The sequence below is a fragment of the Bos indicus x Bos taurus genome, chromosome 8 (genome assembly GCF_003369695.1).
Source record: "Bos indicus x Bos taurus breed Angus x Brahman F1 hybrid chromosome 8, Bos_hybrid_MaternalHap_v2.0, whole genome shotgun sequence".
In the NCBI taxonomy this organism is placed as follows: domain Eukaryota; kingdom Metazoa; phylum Chordata; class Mammalia; order Artiodactyla; family Bovidae; genus Bos; species Bos indicus x Bos taurus.
The window spans coordinates 106,196,139-106,215,744 of NC_040083.1; the positions used below are offsets into that span (position 1 = coordinate 106,196,139).

Below are 19,606 nucleotides of genomic sequence, written 5' to 3' on the forward strand. Positions count from 1 at the left end.
GCAGATATAACAAGTCGTTTCTCAGTTTCACTGTATCTGCAAAGCCTTCTATAATTCAACATCAAATATTTATTATTACATTTATTAAACTTTTAATAATTTAGCATCTCCTGCATGTAAGAGAGAAGCTTAGCTAACTGGTTCCCCTTTATCCAACCTGGGTCACTTCAATATTTATATTCCAAAGTCTCCATTTGAGTTTCATTTAGCAGAGGCTGCGCCGCGGGCCGTCCACCCCAGCTGACAGTCGATGTCTGCTACAGCCTCCCCAGTGGCAAAGACTAACAGAAATCCGGTGCCGGATGGTGTTTGAGGAGATTTACCGAGGCTGGGCAGAAACACATCCTAATAGACTTCACTTTTATTATGATTGCTAAACTAAAATGGGGGAAAATATACGACTCTGGGCTCACTGGCTGAGTGACAGCCAGCGAGGCTGGGAAGAGATGCGGGTAGAGCGCAGATCCATTTGTTGCGGAGTGCAAACCTCTTTATGTTAATGCTTCTCAGAGGAGCTTCACATGCCTAAAGACGGGTAGGGAGGTGGTGGTACAGGGCAAATTCCAACATCCAAATCCCATCTCTGAGTGCTAAACAGATGCCCTATTGCCCCCAAAGTCTCCCCTGACCCCGTTTCATATTTCACCTTCCACTTGAATGGAACAGACTTCCACACGCACTCAGTGGATTCAGTGGTCAGCAAAGATGAGGACAGACGGTCCAATGCATGGATCCCTCAGTCTCACAGAGAACCCCCTGCACCAGCAGCCTGGGGGTGCACAAGCCTGATGCGGACCCAAAATCCACGCTTCTGGCAGTTGCCCTGAATGTGTCTGTGCTGTCGTGTCCAGCTCTTTGTGACTCATGGCTCCTCTGTCCATGAGATTTCCCAGGCAAGAATACTGGAGTGGCTTGCCACTTCCTCCTCCAGGGGATATTAGCCAACATTTACTGAGCACTCACCCTACAACTTGAGTTCAAATTCTGATTCTGCCACACACTGCCTGTAACCTGTTGGGTAAATGATTTAAACTTCTGGTGCCTCAGTTTCCTCCTCTATGCATGGTATAGTAACTCCATCATTGAGTCATTGTGGAGAAATCAGAACGAACCCACCTAAAGTTTAGACAGGGCCTGATCCAAAATAAACGCTTAATACATGTGAGCCATGATTATTTATGACTGTGGTGCTAAGAGTTTAAGTGTGTTATCTTATTCAACCGGCAAAAACATCCAAAGATACAATAGCAATTATCATTCCCATTTGCATTTAGGAAACCGAGGCTCACAAAGCTTAAATACATTGCCCGAGGTCAGCTGCCAAGTGGTGGAGAAGGAATCAGAACTCAGGGAGTTTGATTCCAGAGCCTTCACTATTCTCTCTGCCCAAATCTCCCTTCTTCTGTGTTTCAAGCAGGTAAGTGAGCTGCCTACTGAAGTTCTCATGCCCTTTGGGAAAAGAATGTCTACGTGAGTAACTGGTGTGAAGGGAAAAGCACCTGGGTCCTGAGACTGTCTGTCTAATAAGGGCTGCAGAAGCCCACCCGTGTTTCAGCATCTCCCTGGGGAGGGAAGTATGCTTCTTGGTTCCTTATCATGCAAACACACACACACACACACACACACACAGAGGCACTCATTTACAAAATCTGTTGAAGTTGTAGCGAAGTTAAAGGCAAGAAATGTGAATTCTACTTCTTGATTATGTTTATCCATTATTAATCATAGCACATACACGAGGAGACTGAGGCACAGAGAAGTTATACAACTTGTCCACAGTCACACAGCCAGTAAGTGGCAGAACCAGCATTTGAGTCTGAAGACTCTGAGTCAAGACTCCATGCTCCTCCTCTCTAGAGGGCATCTGGGGTACCAAACCACTCAAAGCCCGCATCAAGACTCTGCTCACCTGAGGCTCAGCAGCCCTGGGCCTTCCTGTCCAGGTGTCACAGGGTAAGACACCACCTGCCCTGGGGGAGCCTCAATGCTGCCTACCCCCCACCCCCTGCTGCCCTGCTGCTCTGACCCCTCACCTCTGCTGCTGAGGCCTTCGGTGATCAAAAGGAAAGCAGGGGCCCTTCTGAGTCTGCTTCCAGGCCACAAACTACATTTTCGTCACCTTAACCCAACTAGGTCAGATGATTACTTCCTTATTTGTACTAAAATGCTGTCCGGAACTTCCCGCCCATAGAATACCGGCTACACATTAGGGTGTTGTACTAGTTACTCTATGTACATGACCTCGATTCTAACAACAACCCTCTGAAGGAAACAGCAGTCTCTACCTTCTAGATTCGGAAATGAAAGTTGGAAGAGGTGAACTGACTTGGCCCAGGGAGTTCAGGGAGCAATTGCGGTGTCAAGATTCATATCCAAATCTGCAGGAGTCCAAGAAACACTCACTTTCCCACACCTGCTTCTCCTTCTGGTCCTTACATTTCCAGAGCCTACCACAGTAGGCTACCACTAGTGTCTACCACACAAGGAAGAAGCTAGAGTGCTTTTGATGAGGATTTCACCCTAGAACGGATGGCCCAAGTTTCTAGAACACACTGTACCTGACCAGGTGTACTGTCTGGGCAAAAGGCAGACTCTGATGTCTGTACCAACCACACAGGAGCACCTGCTGGGACCCTGAATGGTGAATACGCTCTCCTTTACCATAAAGGAGGCTGAGCACTGAAAAACTGATGCTTTCAAATTGTGGTGCTGGAGAAGACTCTTGAGAGTCGCCTGGACGGCAAGGAGATCAAACCAGTCAACCCTAAAGGAAATCAACCCTGAATACTCACCGGAAGGACTGATGCTGAAGCCAAAGCCCCAGTACTTTGGCCACCTGATGCTGGGAAAGAGTGAAGACAAGAGGAGAAGGGGGCTAAGAGGATGAGATAGTTGGATAGCATCACCAACTCAAAGGACATGAGTTTGAGTGAACTCCAGGAGATAGTGAAGGGCAGGGAATCTGGTGTGCTGCAGTTCATGGGGTCACAAAGAGTCGGACGTGACTTAGCAACTGAACAACAGCAAGTGCCCCCAGAATCTCTGCTGACTGTCTCAGCCAGGCATCCAGAGCTGAGGAAAGACGAGGAGAGGGAGAAGGCAGTTTGAGGTTCCGTGCCATCTCTTCTCACTGCAACCTCTGCCACGTGCCCCTGGGCATTACCTGCCAGACACACTGACCTGGAGCCTGGAAGCTCCCACATCAGGCATGTCACTCTAAGACCCCATGTCTTGTCTACACATCTGCGGGTTTTGCCTTTTTCATTGTTGTTGTTCAGCATCCATTCGCTGCATGTCCTGATTCCCCTCATCCTACCTGCAATCTCAATCCACATGGTAAAGGTCCCCCATCCTTGTTGGCTTGAGAGTGGGTCAGTGACCCAGATGTGGCTAATTTTCATCATTTATTTGAGATATTAGTGTTAGTTGCTTAGTCACATCTGACTCTTTGTGACTACATAGACTGCAGTCTGACAGGCTCCTCTGTCTATGGAATTCTCCAGGAAATAATACTGGAGTGGGGTGCCATTCCCTTCTCCAGGGGATCTTCCCAACCCAGGGATTGAACCTGGGTCTCCTGTATTGCAACCAGATTCTCTACCATCTAAGCCATCTGCTGCTGCTGCTGCTGCTGCTAAGTCACTTCAGTCATGTCCGACTCTATGCAACCCCATAGATGGAAGCCCACCAGGCTCCCCCATCCCTGGGATTCTCCAGGCAGGAACACTGGAGTGGGTTGCCATTTCCTTCTCCAATGCATGAAAGTGAAAAGTGAAAGTGAAGTCGCTCAGTCGTGTCCGACTCTTAGCGACCCCATGGACTGCAGCCTACCAGGCTGCCCTATCCATGGGATTTTCCAGGCAAGAGTACTGGAGTGGGTTGCCATTGCCTTCTCCATCTAAGCCATCAAGGAAGCTTAAGTATCATCAAATACGACAAACAGAGGCATCATAGCCAAGAGGCGAGCAGCATGGAGTCATAATTCAGATCTTCAGGACTCAAATCCTGGTTCTGCCACTTCTTGGCTGTGTGACTATGGGCAAGTTACATAACCTCTCTGTGCCTCAGTTTCCTCAACCAGTTAATAAGGGTAAAGATGAAATGAGCTCATTTCAGCAAATACTTGGCAAGTGCCACACAAGGAGGAGCTCTCACTGCTGTCACTCAGTACCAGGACTTTTGCTTAAATCATAAGGAAACAGGGCATCTCTTTGCCCTGGCAATGCCTGGCTGAGGCTGCGAGCCTGGAGTTGTTGGTGAGAGTGTGCCCAACAATGACATTAACACAGAGGAAGACAGAGGTGAGGGATGCGAGAGAGACAGAAACGCTGAGGCCCAGCAACTTTATAGAGCCTATAAATCCTGCTGGACTCAAAGCTGTTGCCACCCTGGAATTTTCAAGTTTTTCCATCCTTTGTTTTTTATGGAAGCCAGATGAGCCTTAGCTTGTTTTGCTGCCAGGATGCGAAGTCAGCGGACACTAGAACCACCTGAGTAGTTAAACCAGATTACTGCTTAAACAAGATTACAGGGCCCGCCTCCGAAACATCTGATTCAGGTCTTGACTGATGTTTGCATTTCCTACGGCTGCTGGAACAAATCGTCACACATCGGGATGGCTTAAAACTATCAGAACTCCGAAATCAGTATCACTAGGTATTCCGAAATCAGTATCACTAGGTATTCTTGCCTGGAAAATCCCGTGGACAGAGGAGCCTGGTGGGCTGCTGTCCATAGGGTCGCACAGAGTTGGACACGACTGAAGTGACTTAGCATGCCTTGCATTAGAGAAGAAAATGGCAACCCACTCCAGTATTCTTGCCTGGAGAATCCCAGGGACAGAGGAGCCTGGTGGGCTGCTGTCTATGGGGTCACACAGAGTTGGACACAAATGAAGCAGCAGTACCAGGCCAAAGCCAAGGTGTTAGCAAGGCTGCTCCACCCCTCCCACCGCTGCCTGCCCCCGTGAGGTCCTGGAGGAGAAGACGCCCCGTGCCTCTCCCAGCTCCTGGCGGCTCCCAGCACCCCCTTCTGTGGTTGTCTCACTCTAGTCTCAGATTCCCTCTCCACATTGCCATCTCCTCTGGGTGTATTACATTCCCTTCTACTTCCCTCCTATGAGGGCACCTGTAATGGTATTTGAGGCCCATCCAGATAATCCAGGATAATCAACTTTCTTTAAGATTCTTAACTAAATCCCATCTGCAAAGACCATTTCTTTTCCCAAATAAGGGAAGGTTTACGGGTTCTAGGGATTAGAAACTGACCCCGTCGGGGGTCACTGCCAGTGTACCACAGTTGGAGTCAAAGAACCTGCTTTCTAACAAGGTTGCAGGTGATGCTGAGAATACACACTTTGAGAACCAGTGGCCCGAGGACATCCTGCTGAGACTTGGCAGTTTGGCTCAGAGGCCCTCTCCTCCATGAAGTGGGTCCTTCAACTCCCAGGTGAGTTAAACCACCTGCTTCCTTGGGTCCTTTCTCTGCCCTGAACTTTCCCCCTAACTTCAACAGTCACAAAGTAGAACATGTTTCGTTTGCAATTTTGTCTCATTTAACACACCAAGATCTCTGTCTTAACATTTCTCTATCTTCGATACTTAGCCTGGCACATGGTAAGTGAAAGTGAAGGTGTAAGTCACTCAGTCGTGCCTGACTTTATAACTCCTTGGACTGCAGACTGTCAGGATCCTCTGTCCATGAGATTTTCCAGGCAAGAATACTAGAGTGGGTAGCCACTTGCTTCTCCAGGGCATCTTCCTGATCCAGGGATCGAACCCAGGTCTCCTGCATTACAGGAGGATTCTTTATTGTCTGAGCCACCAGGGAAGCCCAGAAACATCTAGCCAGTCTCCCTGCAGGGAGTCAAGCCCCGGCCTCCCACATGACAGGCAAGGATACTCACCACTATACTAATGAGGAGGCACAAGGTAGGTGTTAAATAAATTTTTAGTGCTTGAAAAAAAATTTTTTAGTGCTTGGAATTGAGAGGTCAAAAGAACAAGGAACTCTTCTAAATTCTATCGAGAACCAATTCAATGTGAAAATTGTCACCAAGTGAGCCATGCTGGCTTGCATTCTGATGTCCCATTATTCTTTCAGTGTTGTACGGGAATTAACAGTATTTCACCATTTCATTTTCATTGACTTGAGATCATAGAAAAATCGCTGAGGGGCTCCAAAAGCTGGGCTTTGTGGATGATTATTATTCCAACCATAATAGCAACTCTTGCGTCTCTCTTCTAAGAAGAATCAGCTCTCGGTGAAACTATGAAGAAGGCCCACTGTGTAGCAATAAGTGCTGTTTGCCATGCTTCTCTCCCCAAGAGTATCTTTTATTTCATCTCTCAAGTCAAGTTTCTTTTTCAGCGCTCCTCGCTGCACCATGCAGTCCCTGAAAGCCTAGGTGGGCCTTATTCATCACTGTATTCCTATGGCACCTGGCACAGTGCCTGGCACACAGGAGGGGCCCAGATGAGGTTTTCAGAATTGAAAGGAATCTGCACGCAATTTAACTCGAGTTCGCTTCTCCACCTTTGTAGCTGACATCATTAGTGTTTCGAATGCTAAAGCTCTCATTCCCAGCAACTTCCTGCTGGAACAGGCCCGAGAATGGGCGCTGTCCAGGGGAGAGTTCTTTTCTTTGGCCCTTCAACCCTTCAGACTTGAAAGCCATCCCTCCCACCTTAAATTCCACACAGCCGAATCTGTGCACAATTCAAGGTTAATTGCCAATGTTTCTCTCCTGCACATCCTTTTCTGATTCCTTTGGTCAGGAATTTTTCCTTCATTTCCAATCCCAAGGCACTCTGTGTACACCGCTTCAATTATTCTGCAAATACCCCATATCCATAAAGCCACGGGACCTACTATACTAAACAAGATTTTATATATTCATTTAAATTTTCCTCAAGCCCCATGACAAAGGGGTTAACGCAAATTCTCAATACCAAGACCTTATTGATTTTAAGATGCACCGTAGAGTAGATGAAGCCTTTCAGCAAAAGAAAGAGAAAGAATTAAAGAGAGAATAGGAATGCACTATACTATGTCACAATAACAACAACATAATAACAACAAATGCTTCTAGAGAGTTCAGAGAAGGCAATGGCACTCCACTCCAGTACTCTTGCCTGGAAAATCCCATGGGTGGAGGAGCCTGGTAGGCTACAGTCCATGGGGTCGCTAAGAGTTGGACACGACTGAGCCACTTCACTTTCACTTTTCACTTTCACGCATTGGAGAAGGAAATGGCAACCCACTCCAGTGTTCTTGCCTGGAGAATCCCAGGGATGGGGGAGCCTGGTGGGCTGCCATCTATGGGGTCGCACACAGTTGGACACAACTGAAGCAACTTAGCAGCAGCAGCAGCTAGAGAGTTCACCATGTGCCAAACTCAGTGCTTTACAGGGATGGTGACTGCAGCCATGAAATTAAAAGATGCTTGCTCCTTGGAAGGAAAGCGATGGCAACCTTAGACAGTGTATTAAAAAGCAGAGACATCACTTTGCAAACAAAGGTCCATATAATCAAAGCCATGGCTTTCCCAGTAGTCATGTATGGATGTGAGAGTTGGACCATAAAGAAGGCTGAGTGCCGAAGAATTGATGCTTTCAACTGTGGTGTTGGAGAATACTCTTGAGAGTCCCTTGGACAGCAAGCAGATCAAACCAGCCAGTCCTAAAGGAAATAACCCTGAATGTTCTTTGGAAGGACTGATGTTGAAGGTGAGACTCCAATACTCTGGCCAAGTGATGCAAAGAGCTGACTCACTGGAAAAGACCCTGATGATGGGAAAGATTGAGGGCAGGAGAAAAAGGGGATGACAGAGGATGAGATGGTTGGATGGCATCACTGACTCAATGAACATGAGTTTGAGCAAACTCTGGGAGATGGTGAAGGACAGAGAAGCCTGGCCTGCTGCTGTCCGTGGCATCACAGAGACAGACACAACTGAGCAACTGAACAACAACATGCCTTTTAATTCTCACCACTCTCTTATCCAGCACAGATAGTCTTCTATCTGTGTTATCCACGGGGCCACCAGAGCTTCGGATAAGCTCTTGCAGCAAGCAAGTGGGAGACCCGGGACTGGAACTCAGGTAGTTCAGTTGGGCTCTACAGTCTCTGCTTTTTGAAGAATGAACTACCTTACATAACAGACTGCATCTTTAATCAAAATATGCCATACATAGAGAAAAATGTGCAAATTATATCGACACAAATAGATGAATTTTTACAGAATGAAAACACGCATACAACCACCACCCAGATCAAGAGATCAAATATTGCCAGCATACTTCCCTTAAATCACTATGCCCTCCATCACCCCAAGGTAATCCCTACTTTATTTCTAATATCATAGTTTAGCCTTTACTGTTTTTGATCCTTATTTAACCATAATATTCATTTGTGTCTGGCTTCCATAATTCAGCCTTATATTTGTGAAATTCATCAGTGGTGATGTGTGTAAGGGTCGTATTCATTAACATTCAGCATCAATAACATTCCATTGTTTTGTTTCATTTATCTGTTTTTGTTGTTGTTGTTATTGACAGGCATCTGCATTTTCCCCCTAGTTTTCTGGCAGTACAAATGAATACCGTTATTACTATTCTTGAACATATTATTTGTGGTTTTCCCAGTTGATGCTAGTGGTAAAGAACCAGCCTGCCAATGCAGGAGACCTAGGAGACGTGGGTTTGATCCCTGGGTTGGGACGTTCCCCCAGAAGAGGGCAAGGCAACCCACTCCAGTATTCTTGCCTGGAGAATCCCATGGACAGAGGAGCCTGGCAAACTGCAGTCCATAGGGTTGCAAAGAGTAGGACATGACTGAAGCAACTTAGCATGCACGCACAGACACGCACATCTATAGGATAGGGGACTTCCCAGGTGGCGCTGGTGGTAAAGAACCAGCCTGCCAATGCAGGAGACATAAAAGACATGGGTTCTAGGCCTGGATTGGGAAGATCCCTGGGAGGAGGGCATGGCAACCCACTCCAGTATTCTTGCCTGGGGAATCCCATGGACAGAGGAGCCTGGAGGGCTACAGTCCATAGGATCGCAGAGTCTGACAGAACTGAAGCATCATAGTGCATGCACACACATACATGCACACACACACATCTATAGGATAAGCAGATGCTCACCTTTAATAGATACAGCCCTGTAGATTTACACAGTGGTCACACTAACTTACATCCCCACTATAAAGGTATGGGAGTTCCAGCTTTTCTATATCCTTACCAACATTTGTCATCATCAATTTTTTTTTAAATTTAGACACCCAGGTGAGTTGAGCCTGTACTTTTTGAGTCTAACTTGCTCTGTCTCTCCTAGTGTGAGATTCCATAAATTCATATCATCCATAAATTCATATCTGCCCATAAATTCCATAAATTCATATAAATTCAACTCTGTCATGGATTTAAAACTAAAACAAAAAAATCAAATAAGAAAGCAGCTTTAAATTTTCCCTCCCAATCCTATCCAAATGCTTATCTTTTCCTTCCTCACTCTGTTTTTTTTTCCTTTAATCTCACAGTTGTGATTCTGTGGCATATTATTGGCTATCTATAATTATGATCTGTTATTTATTAATTTCTAACATAGCATATGACTGAAACTTATTAATTCTTTAAACGCCTATGATATGCTTGCTTGGGCAATGTCATGTCAAACAAGGTTTATTAGTGAAGCTTGGAAAACTCAACCTACAGAGCACAGATTCTTTTGAATGGTGATGATTACAATCTTTCATCCACCCTTGCAATGAAACTGATGGCACGTGAGAAGAAAGATGAAGGTAAGACTTAAAAGGCTGTCTGCAACTGCAAGCCCAGACAAAGACATGCGGGCACCCTAAACAAGATAAAAATTTAGTGACCGAATCAAACCAACATTCTTCAAATATTTGAAGTATATTTTGAACATTCTTCAAAGGGTTGAGAAGGAGGACCCCAAATTGCAAAACAGTATCCTTTCTCCCATCCTGAGCAATTCTGATCTGGTCCTAACTTGATGAAGGCACACCCTCTGTGTAACCAGGCACAGCTTTCTTAGCAGTTCAGAAACATCTAATTGTTATCAGTTCATGACCTTTGAAGGTCTCACCCCCTTCAACTTACTACAGTATTCCTTTCAATTACATATAAAATTTTACCTGAAATAAATTCTAGTCTATACTTTTCTCAATTTTGTTTTAGTATTTCCAAAGATGTTTTAAAGTCCTTGGAAGCTGATATTCTGGTCCTCTCCATGTCTGGCTTGCTGTTGAATGTAATAATTCAAATTGAAGGAGAAAAGCCAACTGAATTATCCTGCAGACCGTGGTCACTCTCAGCAGTATGACATAGCATGCAAACTTCCTGACTCAGCCTTCCCCATCGTGACCAGTTTCTACTTGAACTCTACTGTCAGAAGAATTGAATGCATCTAAAATTGATAAGCCTGTACTTTTGGAAGTATATTATGTACCAGTATTTACACATATTATTTAATCATTACAACAATTCTTAGGCGGTATTTCAATGACATCAAACCAGTCGATCCTAAAGGATATCAACCCTGAATATTCACTGGAAGGACTTATGCTGAAGCTGAAGCTCCAGTACTTTGGCCACCTGATGTGAAGAGCTGACTCACTGGAAAAGACTCTGATGCTGGGAAAGACTGAGGGCAGAAGGAGAAGGGGACAACAGAGGATAAGATGGTTAGATGGCATCATGGACTCAATGGACATGAGTTTGAGCAAACTTGGGCAGATAGTGAAGTACAGGAAAGCCTGGCGTCCTGCAATCCACGGGCTCATAGAGTTGGATACGACTGCACAACAACAACAATTTCAATGAAATAGTTAAGAACATGGGTTCAGGAGGTGGGGAGATGGCAGGCTGAAGTTTGGCTCCACCACTTCCTAGTGAAGATATCACCTGTATACCTCAGACTTTCTTCTTTTTAATTTGTAAAATAAAAATAATAATAGCATTATTTTGGGGGTTGATGTAAGACTATAATGAGATAATGCTAGTAAAGTGTTTAGGAATGATCAGTGGAGATGAGTTATTATTATTACTCCATATTGTGAGGATATTACTATCTTCATTTTGCAAAGAGATGGAAAGTTAGTAAGTTGAACTTGACCAGGGTCATATAGCTCATCCGTGGTAGAGAAGGGATTCCAAGTCAGACTTGGTCAACTCCAGAATGAGTGTTGAACCATCAGCCAGTCTGACATCTATAGCTTCAGTGAAACTACAAATTCAATGTCAAGAGTACAGAACTCTGAGGAAGTCTGGTAGAGACCTTTCAGTTGATTTGAGACAAGGTCACAAGGCCTCTTCAGGAAGAATCCTTCAACCAGATGCTCTTTTCTCCATTTCTGAAATATGTAATACTGAGTAACCTTAGCACTGAAGGCTTACTGAAGGCTTACTGATGCTTTACTGAAGTTACACTGACCTCAGCTCCAACAAAAACAGAAGCCATGATAATTTGCCATGAATCAATTTGTATGCACATGAAACCATCTTAGTTTTTAGTAGTTATCACTTCATTTTCTAAATATTATCCATTTAATTTTCTTTTAAAAATTACTTCTTTGGAGAAACACCAATAAAAAATCACGTTGTGTCCATCCCTTCATGAAAGGCTGAGAAGGTGAGTCTCCCTATCAAGATGCCACAGACATCGATAGCATCTTAAGTGAAAAGGCAGCTGTGCAGTGGTAGAATAACAAGCACTGGAAGTACGGGGCCGTGCCTCCACATTCCAGTTCAGGAGCTCATAAGCTGAGTACAAACCAGTTCCAAAAGCAAAAGCTGAGTCCATTTTTTGCAACATTCAAATGCTAGAATTCTTCAACTAATCAAATCAGGAGGGGGAGGGGATAAAAACCTACACTAGAATGCTCCAGAATAGTGCTAGATTCAGATCTAAGATCACCTGTTTAATTAAATCAATAAACATTTAGTAGATGTCCAATATGGACTGGGAACTGGGAATTAAAAAGCGAAGTAAGTTATTTTCTTTGACCTTGAGGGATTCACTACATAATAGCACAGAATGATATGTAAGCAACTAATTAGAACACAGTAGAGTAAGTCTATAATGAAATTAACTACAAGGTGCAAAATGTGGAAAGAAAGATGTAGTCGCCATCGTTTCACGAGTAAAGAGCAAATTCTTTTGACCTGGACATTTCTCTCCTATTGATTAGCCCAGAGTCTGTTTCTAGTATCAGAGTCAAAAGAGAAAGCACTTCATCTTCCAATATTTTACCTTCACGACTTTTCAATATACTATTAAGTAATGGTCTTTTATAAGAGAAGACCATTAAAGATCCCAGAATGAGCTAGATAATGTGTTAACCTCTTTCATGTTTTATATAAGCCCCAAAGGAAAGTAATAATGTTGAAATACAGAGGCACTGAGGCCCACCATGGAGGTCAATTTCAGGAGTGTGGAGCGTGGCACACTGGATATGTTTCTTATATACCAACTAGGCAGCTGCCTGCTTTAACATCATGAAGAGCACTTTTCCACAGGAGTTCTGAGATCCTGAAAGGGAGGGCCTCCCAGGGCTCTAAGAAGCCCGTGGTTTGGGTGCTGGAGATGACTTCCCTACCTGACATCTGCGGGGTCTTCTGTGACGAGCACGTCAGTCTTGCAGCTGGCCAGTGGGTTGATGGACAGCTCCACAGGGGGGACCACGAAGCTTTTGCTGACAGGAAGCCAGAGTCCTTGGCCCAAGCTGAAAGTAGACCTGCAATGTAAGAGTTTCCATTGGGGGACTCCCTGGGAAGCAGAGAAAAAAAAACAGGAAAAAGGGGCCCCTCCTCCCATTCGTTCTAGAACCTTCTCTAACTTGCAGACCCAACTGAGTCACCTGCATGCTTCAAGGCTTGATGTTGGCCAACTTCGCCCAGACATGGATGGTCATTTTCTCCCTCTGTTAATCATTTAGCCCGTGCATGACTCTATATTGCTAGTCCTGTTTTCCTGAGTTTAGGTCCTGATTCCTAATTAGCAGTGGGCTTTGTGAAGACAGGGACTATTTCAGCTCTGCTTTCCCAAGCAGGCCTGATAGCGAGCAGAAGGACCTAAAGTGACTGCTGGCAGGGGCAGCCTGCACAAAGGTGAAGAGTATGCACTCTGAATCAATTTCAACCAAAATCCGATTCCCAGTTCTGCCCCTTAATTTGCTGTATGTCTTCATCAGTTTAAGTACGAAGTTTTCACACAAGATTTCATGGTAGTGGCAGGAAGAGATTCTATGGCTAGAGAATATTTTTAAACCACTGGACTAGATAATCAGTAATGTCTCCTCCAGTTCAAATATCTGAATCTATTAACTCTAGATGCCAGACAAATGGAAATCAGATTCCCATAGCAACCTGGACCATTGCATCCCAGAAATGCACAGGTTCAATTAACTAAGGATGTATAACTATACCTCCCCATCAGACCGTTCCCCAACAGAACTGTCAACTCACCTGAGGATCTTTTCAGGGGCTTGCTCCCCTGTCACCAGATCATAGCCCCTCTCCAGTGTCGTGTATGGCCAGGGACTGTGGGAAAAAATTGAGAAAGGGAAAGAAAAAGAGAGAAGAGATGGTATTAGTCAGAAGCAGATGCAATTCCTATGTGGACACTGCTGAAGAACTGCTACAAATTATCGACTTTTGCAGAGGTAATGTTTGGATAAGTCTATTTACATAATACCAGTCTCCATTTCACAGAAGCACTCAGCATTTCAAAGTCCTCCTGGTCCCTTTTGGAGTTAACACATAAAATATGTGATTCTTCTTCACTAGTCCACTCAAGAGACTGTCCTTTGATTACTTATGGTTTGGGAGGGTGAGCGACAATTAGCATTTGTTCTCTAGAAGATCTGTCATCAGTCATGTACTGATGGGACTCAGTGGGAAATAGGATTCACTTCCCCAGGAACACAACCATTGCAAAGGAAGTGGCGTCCATGGGGAGCAGTGGAGGGCCCCCACTGTCCCTGCCTCACCTGGTGTTCTTTGCTACTCACCCTTCACTCTGCCCCCAGTCACTGCGAACACACAGGTGTCTGTGAGCCGGGTCAGGGGCATAGCCTTCGTGGCAGCTGCACTCTCCTGTAAGCCAAAAGAGGAAAGGATCTTGTGAAATACTGCCTGCCCCAAACAGTCTTCTCTCCTGGTGTCCTTGCTTTCTTGGAATGTAAAGTGAGCTGCCTTGTTTTAGCAAAGGCCATGGAAAGAGAACGTTCTAGCCCATCTGCCACTGTGGTTAACAGAGTTCATTCATTGTTCATTCACTCACTTATTCACTCGGCAAAGCCCTGGCCACCCTCCCCACCGAGCTCTCTGCTCAGCACTGGGGATGCAGAGGTCAAAAGTGCAACCCAGGTGCTGAAGGAGCTCCTGACTAAATGAGACAGAGAGTGAGCTCGTGGCTACACACGGACGCCCTGTTTTCAGATATTTAAATTATGATAAAGTACTCTTGTGCTAAAAGTGTAGTCAGAAAATTGAATTCTCTCCACCTGAATGAACAATTCACGTTCATTTATAAGCCCCAAATCAAATGCCACCTCTTCCAAGTATAATACTTCTGATTTCCTCTTGAGGAAAAATTGTTTCCATCTACCATCTCCAGACTTTATTTTGTTTTGTTGGTGGTCTTATTGGTTTTACTTGCCGCTTTCCCCTCCCCTCATTTTCCCTCTTGTCCCTTCCCTTCCATCTACCAAGCCATCCATCCATCCATGTATCCATGTGTTATCCTTTTCTGGCCATGCCTTATACGGGCTGGACACAGCCTCGCTAGCGTCCGCTGCTGCCTTAAGTATAGTTTCTCATTGGCCAAGTTCATTCTGGGCGCACATGTCCTGTTTCCTGATGTATCTTCAGAGTTCATTTCTGGAAGAGTCCTGCCTTCCTGCTACTATTGGGCTTGCTTCACTGCTCACTCCTTAAGGTCCGGAAAAAATGTTTTGATTCAATTAGCTGTTAGACTTTCCTAAGATGTACTTGTAGAATGTTCCCAGATGCTTTACCAAAAATAGATTCTATTAAAAAAAAAAGTTTGTGAAATACTGTGCCATTCCTTAGAGCCAGTCAAGTATGACTGCGATTCTTCAGTCCTACAGTCATTCTGGTTGGCTTGACCCAAGTATTTTCAAATCACGTTTCATTGAAACATCTAGCTTAATGTCGGAGATTCAGACTTTGAAACTTTCCGATTTTAATGTTCCTTAAGACACTTCATTTTGAAATCTCCTTAATAATAAAAACAATGAAGGCTAAACACTCAGATATTACACGCTAGAACTGAGGACACTGGAGAGCTCTGTCGCATTAAGTCTGGTGGCCAGATAAATGGATTTTATGCAGTCCTCATTAAAAAAAAAATTCTCCTATCATCTCTGTTTCATCGAATAGGATCCTGAGACTGAGAGATGAGGTGCTAACAAGCTCATGCTTTTTACAGCTTCAAGTCTTACGAATCAGTTTTCTCAACCTTGTGCAATCAAAACAAAGCACAGCAGTGAACGCGAGGCCAGGCTAACACAGGTTCTAAAACTATCGCCCATTAACGCCTTTTAAAAAATGTTTGTATTCATCAAATAGCCTTATTGTCTCCCCTGATTCATTATCAGTGTGAGGCATTTGACCTTATGCAAACGATTCTGAGTGTTAACACTTTCGTTCATTTTATATATTTCAATGCTGCTTAATCTTTGTATACTCAGCATCAGCAAGTATCTGGCAAACAGCCTGGGCTTAATAAATGTTGGTTAAACTAAAAGGGTAGTAAGATATAATGTGGAGAAAAGAATAGATCAGAGGGAATGTTCAAAATATTTAGAAGAAGACTGTTGAAAGACAAAGAGAGAAAGAGAAACAGAGAGAGAGAGAGAAGAGAGGAGAAGAGAGAGATAGAGAAATCGATGTACCTCTCCTGTCCTCTGGATACCTAGTAAATAAGAGGGGGCTGCTTGCAGGCAGGGACGCTCTCTGTAATTCTCCCCTCCAATAACATCCCTAAGGGTCTTCCACTAAATGCCAGTGCTGCAAATACGTGCAACCTAATGGATTGACTGTTGCCGGAGGTTAGGAAAACGGAGGGAAAGAGAAGAGATCCTTGAGATTTGGATCAGAATAATCAACCCGAGGGGGAGGAGGAGGAGTCACTAATGATGTGTTAAAATGCAACAGTCCCTTCATGAAATATTCACCACTTTAAGCACGTCTAATATTAAAGATTAAAAGTCCTGGGATTTGTCCTCGAGACTCCCAGGCCTGATTTATGATCTGCCACAAGCCACAGGCTTCATGATTCATAACAGGAGAGGTAAAGTGGTTACCTCTGGCACAGGGACGGGAAGTTGGGCAGGGGTGAGCCAGGAGCTGGTGGGGCAGGGGGCTCTTCTCCATGGAAGGGTTGAGGTTCCTGTCTCTCCTATCAGTGACTCGGGACAGGGCGCAGGTCATTTTTCCTCCCCTTCTCTCGCTTTGGGAATATTAGTGAGAATGAGAAATCTATACAGAAAAAAAGGGCACTGCCATATTTTTCTCTTTCTTTCGTGTGTGCTTACTAGGCAAGTTTCCCCTGCCTTGGAATGGATCATTAATTACCACGGCTCGTTATACAACAAATGTGTATTTTGTAAATGAGAAGTATCCACCCCAGAGGCTGCCTGGAGAACAGGAAGTGGGGGAGGGGGAAAGCAGGAGTACTGGCCGGGGTTCCAATCCTCACTCTCTCTCCCCAGATGCATGGTCTTGGGAAGAGGTCGCTTCACCATCTGGGTCTCAGTTGTCCCAACGATACAGTGAGAATGCCAGTTCAGCCAATCACTCAGAGCTGATGCAAGAAGCAGCTGAAGGAGGGAAGTGCACCACCGATGGCTCAGGCAGGCAGTGAGTAGCTGCTCATAAACTTCCTCCTCTTTCCCTTCCAAGATGGCAACTGGCTTCTGACCTTTGCTTGCACATTAGCTGTAGGGATACTGGATAGGTACCCTCCTCCATGCTGGGACTTAGTTTCCTCATCTGCAAAATGGAAGCTTGGAATAGATGTTCATCAATTCCGGGCACCAGGGAGAACCAGTCATTGGAAAGGCAATGTAGCCTTTCCAAATTGCTCACCTCTAGCTTTCTGGACACTCCTTGTTTTAACCTTAACTTTGATCACTCTTAGCAGCTGTGCTGTGTGTCTCTGGCAGGATTTCCCTCAATGCCACGGCTATTGGCTTTATTGACCACCCCCACCCTTTCCCATTTTGCTGGCTCAGCGAACTCTCCACATTCACAACTAAGCATTACCTTCTTGCAAGATGCAAGTCTCTGACAGCAGGAGTTGAGGGTTAACCCCATCCCTGGGTGAGTCCCATACTCAATCCTGCCTTTGTATCCAGGGTGGGCAGACTGCTGAAGGTCAGCTCACCAGGGACACATGCTGACTTGTTTTCCTATGCTGACCGTGAATGTCCAGGCTCCCTGACTTCTGTCACTACAGCACATGCTCCTTGGAAAAAGTGATGGCTGCCATTCTGCTCACCACTGCATCCAGCATCTGCTGCCCTGCCTGGCACATAAAGAAATCCAGGCGTGCACTTCATAATGGAGATCCCAGGTGGCTCAGGAGTAAAGGATCCACCTGCCAAGCAGGAGATGTGGGTTCAATCCCTGGGTCAGGAAGACCCCCTGAAGAAGGAAATGGCAACCCACTCCAGCATTCCTGCCTGGGAAATCACATGGAAAGATGAGCCTGGTTGACTACAGCCCATGGGGTCACAAAGAGCAGGATGCAACTTAAGGACTCAGTTCAGTTCAGTTCAGTCACTCAGCCTTGTCCAACTCTTTGCAACCCATGAATTGCAGCAGACTAGGCCTCCCTGTCCCAGAGAAGGCAATGGCAACCCATTCCAGTACTCTTGCCTGGAAAATTCCATGGACTGAGAAGTCTGGTGGGCTCCAGTCCATGGGGTCGCTAAGAGTCAGACACGACTGAGAGACTTCACTTTCACTTTTCACTTTCATGTATTAGAGAAGGAAATGGCAACCCACTCCAGTGTTCTTGCTTGGAGAATCCCAGGGACGGGGGAGCCTGGTGGGCTTCCATCTATGGAAGTCGCATAGAGTCGGACACGAAGCGACTTAGCAGCAGCATCAGTAGGCCTCCCTTTCCATCACCAACTCCCGGACTTCACTCAGACTCACGTCCATCAAGTCAGTGATGCCATCCAGCCATCTCATCCTCTGTCGTCCCCTTCTCCTCCTGCCCCCAATCCCTCCCAGCATCAGAGTCTTTTCCAATGAGTCAACTCTTTGCATGAGGTGGCCAAAGTACTGGAGTTTCAGCTTTAGCATCATTCCTTCCAAGGAACACCCAGGACTGATCTCCTTTAGAATGGACTGGTTGGATCACCTTGCAGTCCAAGGGACTCTCAAGAGTCTTCTCCAACAATTCTTCGGTGCACAGCTTTCCTCACAGTCCAGCTCTCACATCCATACATGACTACTGGAAAAACCATAGCCTTGACTAGATGGACCTTTGTTGGCAAAGTAACGTCTCTGCTTTTCAATATGCTATCTAGGTTGGTCAAAACTTTCCTTCCAAGGAGCAAGCGTCTTTTAATTTTATGGCTGCAATCACCATCTGCTGTGATTTTGGAGCCCAGAAAAATAAAGTCAACCACTGTTTCCACTGTTTCCCCATCTATTTCCCATGAAGTGATGGGACCAGATGCCATGATCTTCGTTTTCCGAATGTTGAGCTTTAAGCCAACTTTTTCACTCCCCTCTTTCACTTTCATCAAGAGGCTTTTTAGTTCCTCTTCACTTTCTGCCATAAGGGTGGTGTCATCTGCATATCTGAGGTTATCGATATTTCTCCCAGCAATCTTGACTCCAGCTTGTGCTTCTTCCAGGCCAGCATTTCTCATGATGTATTCTGCATAGAAGTTAAATAAGCAGGGTGACAATATACAGCCTTGACATACTCCTTTTCCTATTTGGAACCAGTCTGTTGTTTCATGTCCAGTTCTAACTGTTGCTTCCTGACCTGCATATAGCTTTCTCAAGAGGCAGGTCAGGTGGTCTGGTATTCCCATCTCTTTCAGAATTTTCCACAGTTTATTGTGATCCACACAGTCAAAGGCTTTGGCATAGTCAATAAAGCAGAAACAGATGCTTTTCTGGAACTCTCTTGCTTTTTCAATGATCCAGCGGATGTTGGCAAGTTGATCTCTTGTTCCTCTGCCTTTTGTAAATCCAGCTTGAACATCTGGAATTTCACAGTTCATGTATTGCTGAAGCCTGGCCTGGAGAATTTTGAGCATTACTAGTGTGTGAGATGAGTGCAACTGTGCAGTAGTTTGAGCATTCTTTGGCATTGCCTTTTTTTGGGGGATTGGAATGAAAACTGACTTTTTCCAGTCCTGTGGCACTGCTGAGTTTTCCAAATTTGCTGGCATATTGACGTGGCACTTTCACAGCATCATCTTTTAGGTTTTGAAATAGCTCAACTCCAATAACTCAATTCCATCACCTCCACTAGCTTTGTTCGTAGTGATGCTTTCTAAGGCCCATTTGACTTCACATTCCAGG

The 19,606-nt window shown here is 45.1% G+C and overlaps 1 protein-coding gene across 3 annotated transcripts in view; it reads right to left on the reverse strand.

Moving 5' to 3' along the window:
- The window catches only part of ASTN2 (astrotactin 2), a 1,048,656-nt gene that overhangs the window by 536,438 nt on the left and 492,612 nt on the right, over window positions 1-19,606 (reverse strand). For 2 of the 3 annotated variants that reach the window (XM_027550640.1, XM_027550638.1), the window contains 3 exons: window positions 14,041-14,125; window positions 13,496-13,570; window positions 12,628-12,765 (listed from right to left, as the gene is read on the reverse strand). In XM_027550640.1, coding sequence (XP_027406441.1) covers window positions 12,628-12,765; window positions 13,496-13,570; window positions 14,041-14,125 — 298 coding nt within the window. The remainder of the gene's footprint in view (window positions 1-12,627; window positions 12,766-13,495; window positions 13,571-14,040; window positions 14,126-19,606) is intronic. The other variant, XM_027550639.1, reaches the window with a different exon arrangement.